Consider the following 13,538-nt stretch of genomic DNA (forward strand, 5'->3'; position numbering starts at 1 on the left):
GAACTGATTCTAATGATTCTGTTCATCTAAAAGAACTGTTTTGCCCATCACTACTGAGTTAGTTAACTACACCCTGCCAGCTTAAAAGTCTCTCACAAATTAGAATACATTTCAACAAAACATATTTCAGTAACTGTTTACTCCAGAAAAGTTAGACTTGGGTTATGGGTTTAACCCTGGCTACATTTATAATAATTTTTTTAATTGCAGTTATTTAGTCTTAATTCAGATTTGATGACACCATTATTGTTGTCTAACAAGTTAGACAATCAAAAATACCCCAATCAAAATGGTATGGACATCATGATTAACACGAAATACAAAACCACGCCTCTTTTGCTGACAGCCCATCACTGCAGGGTGACTACTTAAACCACTGTAGAGCAGCCATCCAGACGTTCAGAGTGCTGGGAGACACTAAGCCCACCATGCAGATCACTTCAAGTATGGTGCCATTTGTATCAGTGCTGTGGATGACTGTGGTTTTCAGCCTTGCAGGATGTAAAGCAAAACCAGTCAGCTGCAGACTGTGGGCTGAGCCCCAGATGCCTGTTTTGTCTATGGATGGAGATTTTGTAATTGGAGGGGTTTTCTCTATTCACGCCAATATCAGATCAGAGCAGTACACCTTCACCAAGCTGCCACCACAGCCACAGTGCGCTGGGAGGTCTGTCTGTGAGGTTGGAGTTGATAGAACAAATATAAAGGCATTTTGTTAAAATGTCGGAAGAATTATTGTTTTCAAAATTGTCTGCCAGTTTTTATTCAGCTATTTGTTATTGTGCAAATGACACTTAATATGCTGAATATGCAACATCAACATCTTTGTTTTTATTAAAGTGTTTATTTTTTGTGTCTTACTGTCTTCCATCAGCATCGACTTTAGGGAGACGCGTTTCGCCCGTGCCATGGTGTTCACAATCCACGAGATTAACAACAGAACGGATCTCCTTCCGGGCATCACGTTGGGCTACAAGATACACGACTCGTGCGAATCCGTACCCATGGCGTGCAAATTTGCACTTCAGTTTGCAAACGGCTTGGACCTGGTTTTCAACGAGACTAATTCCTGTTTAAAATCTGCATCTCCCACTGTACCTGTTGTCCTAGGAGATTCCGCTACCACCTCGTCAATCAGCTTGGCCAGAATTCTCGGACTTTTTGGAATTACCCAGGTGAATACTGTAGGCAACGCCATATTATCGCCTAGTTTTAAAAACTCCTGACTGTTTCAAAGAGTATCGTTGTTGGATATATTTAGCGTCGGAAAAGAATTAAGAAATAGGCCTACATGTGGCCCTATGTAAGACAAGTCAAGTACTGCAATGTATGTGTAGTATAAAAACTGAATCTCATAATTAGTTGCTAATAAAACGGAGCTACTAAAAAGACTAGTCAAATAACGATTCTGTCTTTCATGTCTGAATTACAGGTCAGTCATTACGCAACGTGTGCCTGTCTGAGCGATAAGCGGGAGTTTCCCACTTTCTTTAGAACCATACCTAGTGACGAACACCAAGCGGCTGCACTGGCGAGACTGGTGAAGTATTTCGGATGGACATGGATTGGGGCAGTGCGCAGCGACACGGACTATGGAAACTACGGGATGTCAGCGTTTCTAAAGGCTGCGCAGGAGGAGGGGATCTGTGTGGAGTACTCTGAGCACTACCACAGAACTCAGCCTCGCACAAAACTGGAGAGAGTGGCAAACGTCATACGCAAATCAACGGCCAGGGTAATAGTAACATTTCTTCACGCAGGCGACTTAAAGTTTATCTTGGAGGAACTTGCGCGGGAACCACCGCCTCCGCTTCAGTGGATTGGCTGCGACTCTTGGATAATAGATCCTGACTTTCTGCGGTATAATATATGCGCCGGCGCTTTAGGTTTTGGGGTCCCCCGGTCAGTTATCCCGGGTCTTCGTGAGTTTCTACTAGACCTCTCTCTATCACAAGCCTTGAAATCGCCCCTATTAATGGAATTTTGGGAGAGCTCGTTCAGCTGTAGCTTAAAAGGCAAGTCAGATGCATCTATGGACGTGCGTCTGTGTGACGGCAGTGAGGACATCCGCGCGCTACAGAACCCATACACAGACACGTCTCAGCTGCGCATCACTAATCTGGTGTATAAAGCTACATACGCCATAGCGCATGCTATCCACGGTGTTATCTGCAGTGAAACTCACTGCGACAAGACCATTAAATTCTCAACATGGAAGGTATAAACGTTAAAATATTATATATATTAAAATAAACTAATACAATCAGCTTATCTTTTAATTGATATGATTAGGCATAAGACAAAATATGGTAAAATTACAAACTTTATTGTCCCGATGTAAAAAATGTCTTACACATAACACAGTGAAAACATATAATGCATATACACATGCAAGCAAACAATAATTTCAAAACATACATACAGGCATCCTGTTGTACATATTTGTTTTTTATATTAGTTGTATGTTTTATTTATGAGCACATTCCTTTTAACAGAAACATTCATACATGACGCTTCTGTCATTTACTTAACATGTCATTAATAAAAGGAATTGACACAGTGACATCAACTTTTATCATAACAGATTCTCAACCAATTGAAGAGAGTGAACTTCACCACAAAGAATGGCTACCAGATCAACTTTGATTCTAACGGAGATCCTTCAGCTGTCTATGAGCTCATAAACTGGAAGTTTAACAAAGATGGCACTTTAAAAATGGTGACAGTGGGCTACTATGATTCATCTAGACCGAGAGGACAGGAGTTCAGAATGAGCAGTGCTATCAGCTGGGTGGGCGGACAGACTGAGGTACTGAATAACACACCCTGTACTTAGCCACTGCAAAGCATTTTTGATTCATTTATATTTGTATATATTTGTGTTGGCTTGCTCATTAGGGATCAGGATCCATACGATTGTTAAACTTGTAAATCCTGTAAAGCTGCTTTGCGACAACATGTGTTGTGAAAAGCGCTATATAAATAAATTTGACTTTGACTTTGTTAGTGATTGGAAAACACAAAATACCATTCTGAGATATTTAAGTCTGGGTCTAAAATTTGTATCTGTATTCTCTAATGTCTTTCCCAGGTTCCAGTGTCTGTGTGCAGTGAGAGCTGTCCGCCAGGCACCAGGAAGGCTGTACAGAAGGGAAGGCCTGTCTGCTGCTATGACTGTATACCATGTGCAGAGGGAGAGACTAGTAATATGACAGGTGTGGTATCTCAGTGCATAATGTATTAAAAGCTTACTTTAGCACAGATTTAAATCCTGTTAACTTTGAAGTAGACTATGCCAATGCAGAATAGTGTCTTCCTTTTAATGGTTGCTATAGGAGCATTTTCTTATTATCTTATCTGTATAACTTATTAAAAGATTCTTATTCAATTTATATTCAAATACTTATAAAATGATGCGTACAGCCCCTCTGTCACAATTATTCTCACACTAAGCCTGCAGTAGTGACAGTGTTAAACCCTCCCCAAGCATAATAAGGAAACTGAGGAGTTATACCTCAAAAGAAAACCATGGTCACCTACTGTAAAGGAAGAGATGCAGTGATTTTGAAAGGGAAAGCTATATTCTAGTTCACTGACTGACTTGTGCTTTTGTACTTTGTGCTGAAAATTTATATCAGGGTTCTGGTTTTTATTTAATTCAGATTTTTAAAAAATCTTTCAGACTGTTTGGAATGTGTTCACTGCCTTCCTGAGTTCTGGCCAAACACCAAACAAGACAGCTGCCTCTCCAAACCTGTTGAGTTCCTGTCCTGGGAAGACACGTTGGGAATTACCCTGACAGTGTTCTCCATCACTGGGGCCTTCATGTCTGTGTGTGTTACTGCTGTCTTCTACAAAAACAGGACATCCCCCATCGTCAGAGCCAACAACTCAGAGCTGAGCTTCCTGCTGCTCTTCTCTCTGACTCTGTGTTTTCTCTGTTCACTTACTTTCATTGGTCGGCCCTCTGAGTGGTCCTGTATGCTGCGCCACACAGCATTTGGGATCACCTTCGTCCTCTGCATCTCCTGTGTTCTGGGGAAAACAATAGTGGTTTTAATGGCCTTCAGGGCTACAGTTCCAGGCAGTAATGTCATGAAATGGTTTGGGCCTCCACAGCAGAGACTCAGTGTTCTTGCCTTCACTCTAATACAGGTCATTATTTGTGTGCTTTGGTTAAAAATATCACCTCCATTACCTTTCAAAAATCTAAAGCACTACAAGGAAAAGATAATCTTGGAATGTGGTTTAGGTTCTGCTGTAGGTTTCTGGGCTGTTCTGGGTTATATAGGACTCCTGGCTGTTTTGTGTTTTATTTTGGCTTTTCTAGCACGTAAGCTGCCTGATAACTTTAATGAAGCCAAATTCATCACATTCAGCATGCTCATATTCTGTGCAGTTTGGATCACCTTTATTCCAGCTTATGTCAGCTCTCCTGGAAAATTCACTGTAGCTGTGGAGATATTTGCTATTCTGGCCTCAAGCTTTGGTTTGATTATTTGTATTTTTGCTCCCAAGTGTTTTATAATTGTGTTTAGACCAGAGCAGAATACCAAGAAACACCTTATGGGTAAAGTTCCCTCTAAAGCTCTTTAAAAACGTCGTCATATTACATGAAGATCCAGCAATTCATTATATATATATATTAGGCATGAATTACATTACTGGCAAAATATAGAAAAAACCCATCTTCTGTATTTAATATCTCCAGATCTTGTCAAATTGTACAGAGCCCGGGAAGGGACATGGGTAAAAAAAAATAAAAATTAAACGAGGGAACGTTTTACCATTCGAGCGCATGTTTTCTGTAACTTGTGCTCATGATTTATTAATTCGTTCACACGAGTAACAATTTGTGCGCACGTTTTGTTTTAATCATGCGCACGTTTTTATTAAACTCGTGGTCACGATTTAGTAATTCGTTCACATGATTTAGTAATTCGTGCGCACGTTTTGTTTTAATCGTGCGCACGTTTTTATTAAACCCTAGTCACGATTTATTTATTTGTTCACACGATTTACAATTCGTTCTCACATTTTCATTCATTCATTTGCAAACCCTACTGGCCTAAGCGCAAACATTGCAGATACAAGGAGAGAGGCAGTAACAGTTCCCTGAAACTGTATATACTTTGATTGTTTAGATTTATGCCACAATTAACAGAGATGCGTTTATTAGGTCTTATTTGCTTATGCGTCATGGGGGCATTGTAGCTTCCCTTGCACAGCGGGGAATCACAATCAGTAAATGGCATCTGAAGCGAATTCTAAGCTTTGTAATGAACATTTATGACGAATTTTAATGTTGCTTTGTGTTTAAGGTTTGAAAAGTACTTTAAAATGCTTGAAATTGTAACTACTTCGTTTCACAACAAATATCTGTCTAACTGAACAGTTCTCTTGTATTACGTTAACAATTACGAGCCTATTGTAATTCCAGGACGAAACATGAGAGAACGTGAAGACATTAAGATTGGGTGTTTTGAAAATAAACCACCATTAAATAATGTGATTAAAAGTGAATTATTTCGAATCATTTCGAGTATATGTATAAATGGTTGCTTATTTGTATGTATAAAACCACGTATAAAAGGCTCCTTACTGCCGACACTGCAGTTTCTTTTTCCCTATCAATTTGCTTACATTTGATATATCTACAAATACTTTGTGGATATATTTTGCTTTGTGGATATATTTTTAACTCTGGCTACAACAACCTCCACAAGCCATCGAAAGACCTTCTCGATTGAAAAAAAACATCGAAGTTCATCTTAACCAAAGCTAAGTATCTTCGTATTTCATCATGTCTGAGCCGCTTGTTGCTTGTTTTGAGTGTGGCATGTATAGCTACTCTTCTTCCATCAGTAGTAATTTTATTTGTGTGAAGTGTAGATTAATTATTAGCATGACGGAGAAGATTTCACTTTTAGAGGAGTGCATCCGGGCTTTAGAAAGTCCTAGAGAGTTGGTAGCAGCTAGCAAGCCCTCAGCTCCGGCATTAGAGCCCTCGCAGTGGGGCGAATGGGTGACGTCTCGGCGGCATAACCGTAGGGCTGAGCACCGTTCTTCTCAGGTTCCCGTGTCAAACAGGTTTGCCCCACTCAGTAATACACTGACTGAGCGACCTGTTAAAAGAGCTTTGGTGATAGGAGATTCACAGCTTCGACACAAGAATGTAGCGACCAGTTTAGAGACACCAGCGGCCATAGTCAAGTGTATCCCGGGGGCTAGAGCACCTGACATCAGGGCTAATTTAAAGGTGCTGGCTAAATGTAAATATTCAAAGATAGTCATACACATCGGCACCAATGATGTGGGATTGAAATCACCAAGAACAATGTTAAAGAGGTGTGTGAGTTAGCGGAGACGATGTCAGATGCCGTAATATGCTCTGGTACCATTCCAGTTCGGCGTGGCGCTGAAACCTACAGCAGGTTATGGGCGTTACACCACTGGATGTCTAAATGGTGCTCAGATAACAAAGTGGGTTATATAGATAACTGGACACGTTTTGAGGGCAGGCCTGGCCTTTTGAAGCGAGACGGCATTCACCCCTCTTGGGAGGGTGCTGCTCTTATTTCCCGTAGCATATCTGCTAGGCTTAATAGTGGTAGTGTAGGAATAGTTAATGGGGATTGACAAACCAGAGCCGAGGCCAGGCAGCAGACACACAGGCTAAACCGACTGTCTGCGAGCTGCAAAGAGACGTCACCTCAGTCACACCAAATTGAAACTGTGTCTGTTCCTCGAGTACCAAAAAATAATTCTGGCAAAGTTAGTAGACAAAATTTAATCAATGTTAAATTCAACTATGCTCCCTCAGAGAGCAGTTTAAATCTGAAACTAGGATTACTAAATATTAGATCCCTGTCATCTAAAGCATTGCTTGTTAATGAAATGATTACCGATCATAATCTATGCATGCTTTGCTAGACGGAAACCTGGACCCGACCAGACGACTATATGGCCCTAAATGAAGCTTCTCCCTCTGGCTATAGATATGTCCATAACCCCCGTCCAAATGGTTGAGGAGGTGATGTCGCCACAATATATGACTCTGATATTGGCATTTCTCAAAAATTTGGCTTCAAGTTTAATTCTTTTGAACATCTCATCCTCACTGTATCAAATGTTTCAAATTTAACAACCAACAAAGCGTCGCAGTCGTTTATGGTGATTACTATTTACCGCCCCCCTGGTTCATACACTGCAAAAAAAAATCCGTTAAATTTACGGTAAAAGACTGGCAGCTGTGGTTGCCAGAACTTTACCGTAAAAAACGGTGACAATGTAAAAAACACTACGGTATCTTTTTTGACAACCTTAAATTTCATCATTTAGAACTGTTCTTTTTACGGAAAATGATTTTACAGCTTACAATAATACACTGTAAAAAAAACAGTGACAATGTAAAAAACACTACGGTATCTTTTTTGACAACCATAAATTTCATAATTTAGAACTGTTCTTTTTACGGAAAATGACTTTACAGCTTACAATAATACACTGTAAAATTAACAACTTTTAAAAATAAACCTATTTACGGTGGATAATTTTAAAAACAACTTTTACTGTTTATCTCTATGATGAACATATTACAACCATTATTATTTTACAGTATTTGATTGTAAAGTCCAACTTCACAGTAAATTACTGGCAGGCCGCCATCACTAGGGCCTCCCAGTTGTTGCCACCAATGATCTATATTAACATCTATAATATAGATCATTGGTTACCACATTTTAAGGCAACAAGGCACTTTTATTTTGCCTTAGCAACGTAATCACGCATGAAGCCGTAATCACGCGTATTAAACAAAATACGTGAAACATGAGGGCAGGTCATTAGCACTGTAACATTACACAAACACGGTAGGTAGACTCAGACAATGTACAACTACATAAACTAATACAGGGAGACTTAAACTAACAAAACATATAATCAAATACATAATCAACAACAGCATGTCATAACATTTACACATAACGCATATCAATAACGGAGCCGCGGGGGCTCATGGGAAGTAGCGCCACCCCCAGTGGACCGACGCTACACAATTTTACAGACTTTAAGCAGAAAAGCCTTAAATTTTCTCAAAAATCAGCAGTGCGCCTTGTATGTGCACTGAATTCAAAAATCTGTCCCTGACACAGATACGTAATGTACAGAGCCCATAAAGTGACATTATGTAAAAAAATAACGCGTGGCCACGACTTACTAACGCGTGGCCACGACGTACTAACGGGTGAGAACGCCTTACTAACGCGTGCGAATGAGATAATTAAGTATTACTTTATATAAAGCCAGGTTTATCTTCCTTGGGCAGTCAGTTAGTGTACATCTCCTCCTTGCCAGTCAATTCACGAACAACCCTGGGATCTGCTTGTTTTGCTGTGAAAAAATTAACTTTGTTGCCGCACGTGAAAGGCGACATTAGTATCTCGTTCCCATGCCTTAATGATCTTTGCACGCGTTAGTAAGTCGTGGCCACGCGTTAGTAAGGCGTTCGTACGCGTTAGTAAGTCGTGGCCACGCGTTATTTTATTTTTTACATGATGTCACCTTACAAGCTCCATACGATTGTGCTGATTGATGATTTTCACTGTAAATTGAAATGTAGGCTACTCATCAGCAAACTCTGTAATTTAGACTGAATATTTTTTTTATTTTTAGGGTAATTCCTTGTTTACTACATTACGGAATTTTCCAATATATTTTACCTAAAATATTGAAATTAACATTAAAAATGTGTGCTTTCTACATATTATGACTGTAAAAATTAATTTTATATACTGTTTATTTTTTAAAGTAAACACTGCATCTGTTACAGTGATATACTGTTTTCTACTTTATGATCTTTTACTGTTGCTATTTTATAGTTTATTATCGTAAATTCAACAAACATTTTTTACAGTGTACTCTGAGTTCTTGCAGTTTTCAGAGAACTCAGAGTTCAGACTTCCTGTCTCATGTAGTGTTATCAGCCGATAAAGTGATTATAGTTGGTGATTTTAATATCCATTTTGAAAATCTGTGACTCTTTTAGCATACATTTTCAAGCAATTCTTGATTCAATGGGTATCACTCAGAATGTGGTGGGTCCTACGCATAATTGTAGTCATACTTTAGACTTGGTCTTGTCATTTGGTATTAACATTAGTGATGGGACATCTGAAGCTACGCTTCGAAGCGTGTACCGAGTAAAAAGGGGCGTGTCCGATGAAGCCCCGCTTCGGAGCTTGTGTTAGATTGAGCAAAATCACGTGATCAGCAACAAACGAGGCCTCGCATTACATCGGCCACGTCATTGCTTCATTTTGCGTATCGTTTTTCAAAATAAAAGCGCTATGAACCCTGTTGCTTCGTGGGTTGTAGTAGGTGGTTAAATTTAAAATCTGGAACGTTCTAAATTCTTTTTGTTTGATCAGGATGTACATCAGATTCACACATCAAAAACAGACTAAAAACCATTGGAAGAGGCAAACCTTATTTGTAATGTTAAAAACGTTTTACATTTGGCAGACACCCTTATCCAGAGCGACTTACATTTTATCTCATTTTTATATAAGTGAACAATTGAGGGTTAAGGGGCACCTCAGTCATGGCCTCAGGTCTGGGAATCGAACCCACGACCCTCCGGTTACAAGACCAGTTCCCTAACCACTTCCCTTCCCTAACCACCAGGCCATGGCTACCAAACCAGATCTAGAACCCCCAAGAAGCAATTATTTAAAACACATTTTGTTTTTTTTAAATCAGTTTCTAACTCAAAATATTCAGTCTGCCTCAACAACCACTCAATTCCCAATATAGTAAAGTACAACATATCTTCATTGTCAAATACGTTCATGACATACAAGAAAACCCAACACAACCACTAATGGTCAAGGATTAGATTGGCTACAAATCATTTTAATAATTAAAACATGACAATTAAGTATGATTTAATTGATTCTCCTGTTACTAAACATGAGTTTGATTGAAACTTTGTGACAATATTGCATTTACACATTTTTGAAAGTATGATCCAACTGAATGACGAGGCTGTTACAGTTTCACCAGCAGATGTCACTAGTGAGTGATGAATGAAGCCTCGAGTAATGAACCTTTTTGCAAAGCAAAGGGTTGGAAAGCTTCATTGCTTCAAGAGGCTTCATTTGCCCATCACTAATTAACATATCCAGTTTAGCCATTCTTCCTCAGAGTGAGGCCGTTTCTGACCACAGCCTCATAACGTACAAGTTGTGTTTAACTGACTGTATTCATCGGCCACCCCGCTACCAAATTAAAGGAACTATAACACCCAGCACCATAGCCGCGCTCACTGATATCTTACCGGGTCTGACAAACACTGATCAACCTGTAGCTCCGGAAGGACTAGAGCGTTTCACTGAACACGTCGAGACTTCTCTTCGTACAGCTTTAGACAAGGTTGCGCCATTACGATATAAGAGAGCCACTGAGAGAAGAATAGCGCCATGGTACAATGAGCACACGCATAGTCTCAAACGAGCCGCGCGGATCCTGGAGCGTAAATGGCAAAATTCGAAGTTAGAAGTGTATAGACTATTGTGGAAAAGCAGCCTTATTGAATATAAGCATGACCTCCATACGGCAAAGTCCTTATACTTATCGGCCTTAATAGAAAAACAAAAACAATTCAGGACTCATTTTTAAAACTGTTTCCAGCCTTACGAGGAGTCACGAACAAATAAATTCTCCAATTCCACTAGAGCAGGGATGGGCAACTTCCATGACAAAGAGGGCCAAAATTTTTTCAGCACTATTATTGGAGGGCCACATGACCACGCACTTAAAAAAATTGGATATGAAAGACACTACAAAATATTCTCAATAAGAACACATTTTAAATGAATTCAGGTCTGTATGTTTATTGCACCAACATACATCTATTTTCTGCATATAAATGCATTAACATGTCCTTAATAAGCAACAAAGACAAAACATTTGCTTAATAAAAAAGTGCAAAAAGGAATTTGAACTGAATTTGAACTTCATATCAAAGAAGTGTAATGCGTAGCGCGCTGCGGAGCGATGAGGTGTAGGTACCATGCCTCCACAGACATAAGGGGGGGTGCTCTCCCTTGCGGCATGACCATATCAGGACGGATGTGGAACTACGTCATCAGACGAATCCCCTTTAAAAGGGGGGATCCCCCTTTGTTCGGTCTCTCTACCTGGCTGCATCAAAGTAGCTACCTAGAGACGAAGAGCGCGCACACCTTCGAGAACAAAGTGGTATTGGTTCTGCACCCGGGCCCGTGCAACACGCGATCGTCGCAAGAAATAACTAGTTCGATACTTTTATTTCCTTTGCGGAGTTCGCTAAACCCAATCGCTTCAGCTAGCCAACGATTAAGAACTGTTTGAACATTCGCGCGACAGCCGGACCTCCGCGAATTCATCTGAAAGTCGACAGCGATCACTTACCCGGGACACCACGCACTGACCATCGAGGGACCGCCGATCGAACAGCCACCACAGCTTCCTCTGGATGGAGCAACGCGATCCAGCGGAACCTTCTTCACAAAAGCGCACAAAGGCGTCCTCCTCAAGAGACTGCGTGGGCCACGGACAAACAACTCAAAGTAAGACTGTGCATCTGGGCAGACTTGGAGCATTATGTTGTGATACTCTTTTCTCTGTGCTTAGAGCGGTATCTTGTGAATGCTTGTTTGCAGTGGTGTTTATAGTCACGTTCATGTTAAACCGTATTCTGTTTAAGGGTTAAAGAGGTATTCTGTTTAAAGCTTGTTCGGTTATTCGCACTGATTCATTTACTTCATAGTTAATACCCAATTCCTCGTATAATTGTTAGACGTGTGTCCCACTATACGCTCGTTGGGGGCTGTATAGTGACCGACGATACCGTGTCTTAGTTAGAGTAAATTTGAGTTGTGTTCGTGACTGTAGTGAGAGCTCGGTTTGGTTTTCGCGCCATCGAGTTTCTCTTTGTCTAAAAGATCTCCTCCCCCATACGCACGTCGACATGCATGCGCATCCGCGCGCACTCGAATACACATCCACACACGCACACACACACACACACACTAGCCTACTCTGTTGCCCCCTTTGTTTGTGATGTTTTTAACTATTATGCTTTGTGATAAATAAATGTTTTATGTTTAAATGCTGTCATTTGATTCGTTGTTTCTCTGTTACAACCTGAAGCCAGAACTATTATTTGAACTGTAACCTTCAGATTTATAGTTTGTTAATCAAACAATTTGGGCTATGGGAGTTGACCACAATTAGTGGCGACCTTACTTAAATTTATATAAAATTGGGTAAATTTAACACGGTCTGAACTCCCACCATTTCGTAGGTAATTTTATGAGACTGATTACTAAATAAATTTGGCCAGCACCTACAGAGGCGGATACAAACACTGAGAAGAGCGAGATTTAATAAGGGGAATTCCATAGGCGAAGTTGTTTGTACAGGCACGGGTCAAAACGGGAGAGCCGTCCAAGTGGTCAACAGGACAGGCAGGAGTCGTAACAGGAGAGCCGTTCACAACGGAGAAACACAACGGAGATGGAAAATACCAGAACAGCGATGACAGAGATAATCCACAAAACCGAACAAACCACAAATAACCGACAACGGGCGAAACACAGAGATACAAGTACACAGGACTAAACTAGACACAACTGAACACAATGACGACACGTGCGTGGCAGACAGAGGGAAACCAGGACAACAGACACGCAGGGTGGGATAACCGGGCAAGGAACAACACCAACACGGGAGAGGGGGGCGTAGCCCTAAGTGACAAGAACAAAAAAGTCCTGCTCTATCGGTTTTTTTCTTTTAATTATTAAATTATTATTGATCTATTTGCGGCCGCACACAGCCCTCGTCCTCACTCAGTGCAGCCCGCGGGCTGCCAGTTGCCCATCCCTGCACTAGAGTGTAGCAGTAACAATTTTATGAAATTCTTTAATGATAAGATTGATAAAATTAGGGAAAAAATTAGTAGTGCTATCTCAGAGCCTGTCAACATGCCAATGCACCTTGACAGCTGTCTGGTCAGCTCCAATGCCCTGTTAGAGTCCTTCTCCCCAATTGGTCACGAGGAGCTTATTTCACTGGTGAAATCTGCTAAACCCTCCACATGCATACTAGATGCTGTACCAACCCATCTACTTAAAGAATTACTGCATAGCAATGTAGAACCGTTGCTTACTATAATTAACTATTCTCTGAGCCTGGGCTACGTTCCCAGTTCATTTAAACTTGCAGTCATCAAGCCGCTAATTTAAAAACCTGGTCTTAACCCCCAGGAACTGTCCAACTATAGGCCAATTTCTAATCTGTCATTCATATCCAAAATTTTAGAGAAAGTAGTTTCTTCACAACTCTCTTCCTTCTTACAGACAGAACATGTTTTGTAGTTATTTCAGTCTGGATTTAGAGCTCATCACAGCACTGAAACGGCACTGACTAAAGTACTGAACGATCTCTTAATATCCTCTGATAAAGGACACATTTCTTTTCTCATACTGCTAGACCTC

At 40.5% G+C, this 13,538-nt stretch overlaps 1 protein-coding gene across 1 annotated transcript; it reads left to right on the forward strand.

The window, feature by feature from the left end:
- The first annotated feature begins 428 nt into the window (after nucleotides 1-428).
- Nucleotides 429-4,596, forward strand: LOC143508858 (extracellular calcium-sensing receptor-like). The gene is made up of 6 exons (XM_076997463.1): nucleotides 429-667; nucleotides 875-1,175; nucleotides 1,433-2,218; nucleotides 2,585-2,809; nucleotides 3,092-3,215; nucleotides 3,683-4,596. The coding sequence occupies exons 1-6, from the start codon at nucleotides 429-431 to the stop codon at nucleotides 4,594-4,596; spliced, it is 2,589 nt and encodes an 862-aa protein (XP_076853578.1).
- Nucleotides 4,597-13,538: the final 8,942 nt, after the last annotated feature.

This window comes from Brachyhypopomus gauderio, chromosome 2 (genome assembly GCF_052324685.1).
Source record: "Brachyhypopomus gauderio isolate BG-103 chromosome 2, BGAUD_0.2, whole genome shotgun sequence".
In the NCBI taxonomy this organism is placed as follows: domain Eukaryota; kingdom Metazoa; phylum Chordata; class Actinopteri; order Gymnotiformes; family Hypopomidae; genus Brachyhypopomus; species Brachyhypopomus gauderio.

Excerpts from the sequence above, each read along its gene's own strand:
- LOC143508858 (XM_076997463.1), top strand. The coding sequence starts at position 429 with ATGCAGATCACTTCAAGTATGGTGCCATTTGTATCAGTGCTGTGGATG. Across the intron at positions 2,219-2,584 it reads TTAAATTCTCAACATGGAAG|ATTCTCAACCAATTGAAGAG; the intron begins GTATAAACGTTA and ends TTATCATAACAG. Across the intron at positions 2,810-3,091 it reads GGGTGGGCGGACAGACTGAG|GTTCCAGTGTCTGTGTGCAG; the intron begins GTACTGAATAAC and ends TGTCTTTCCCAG.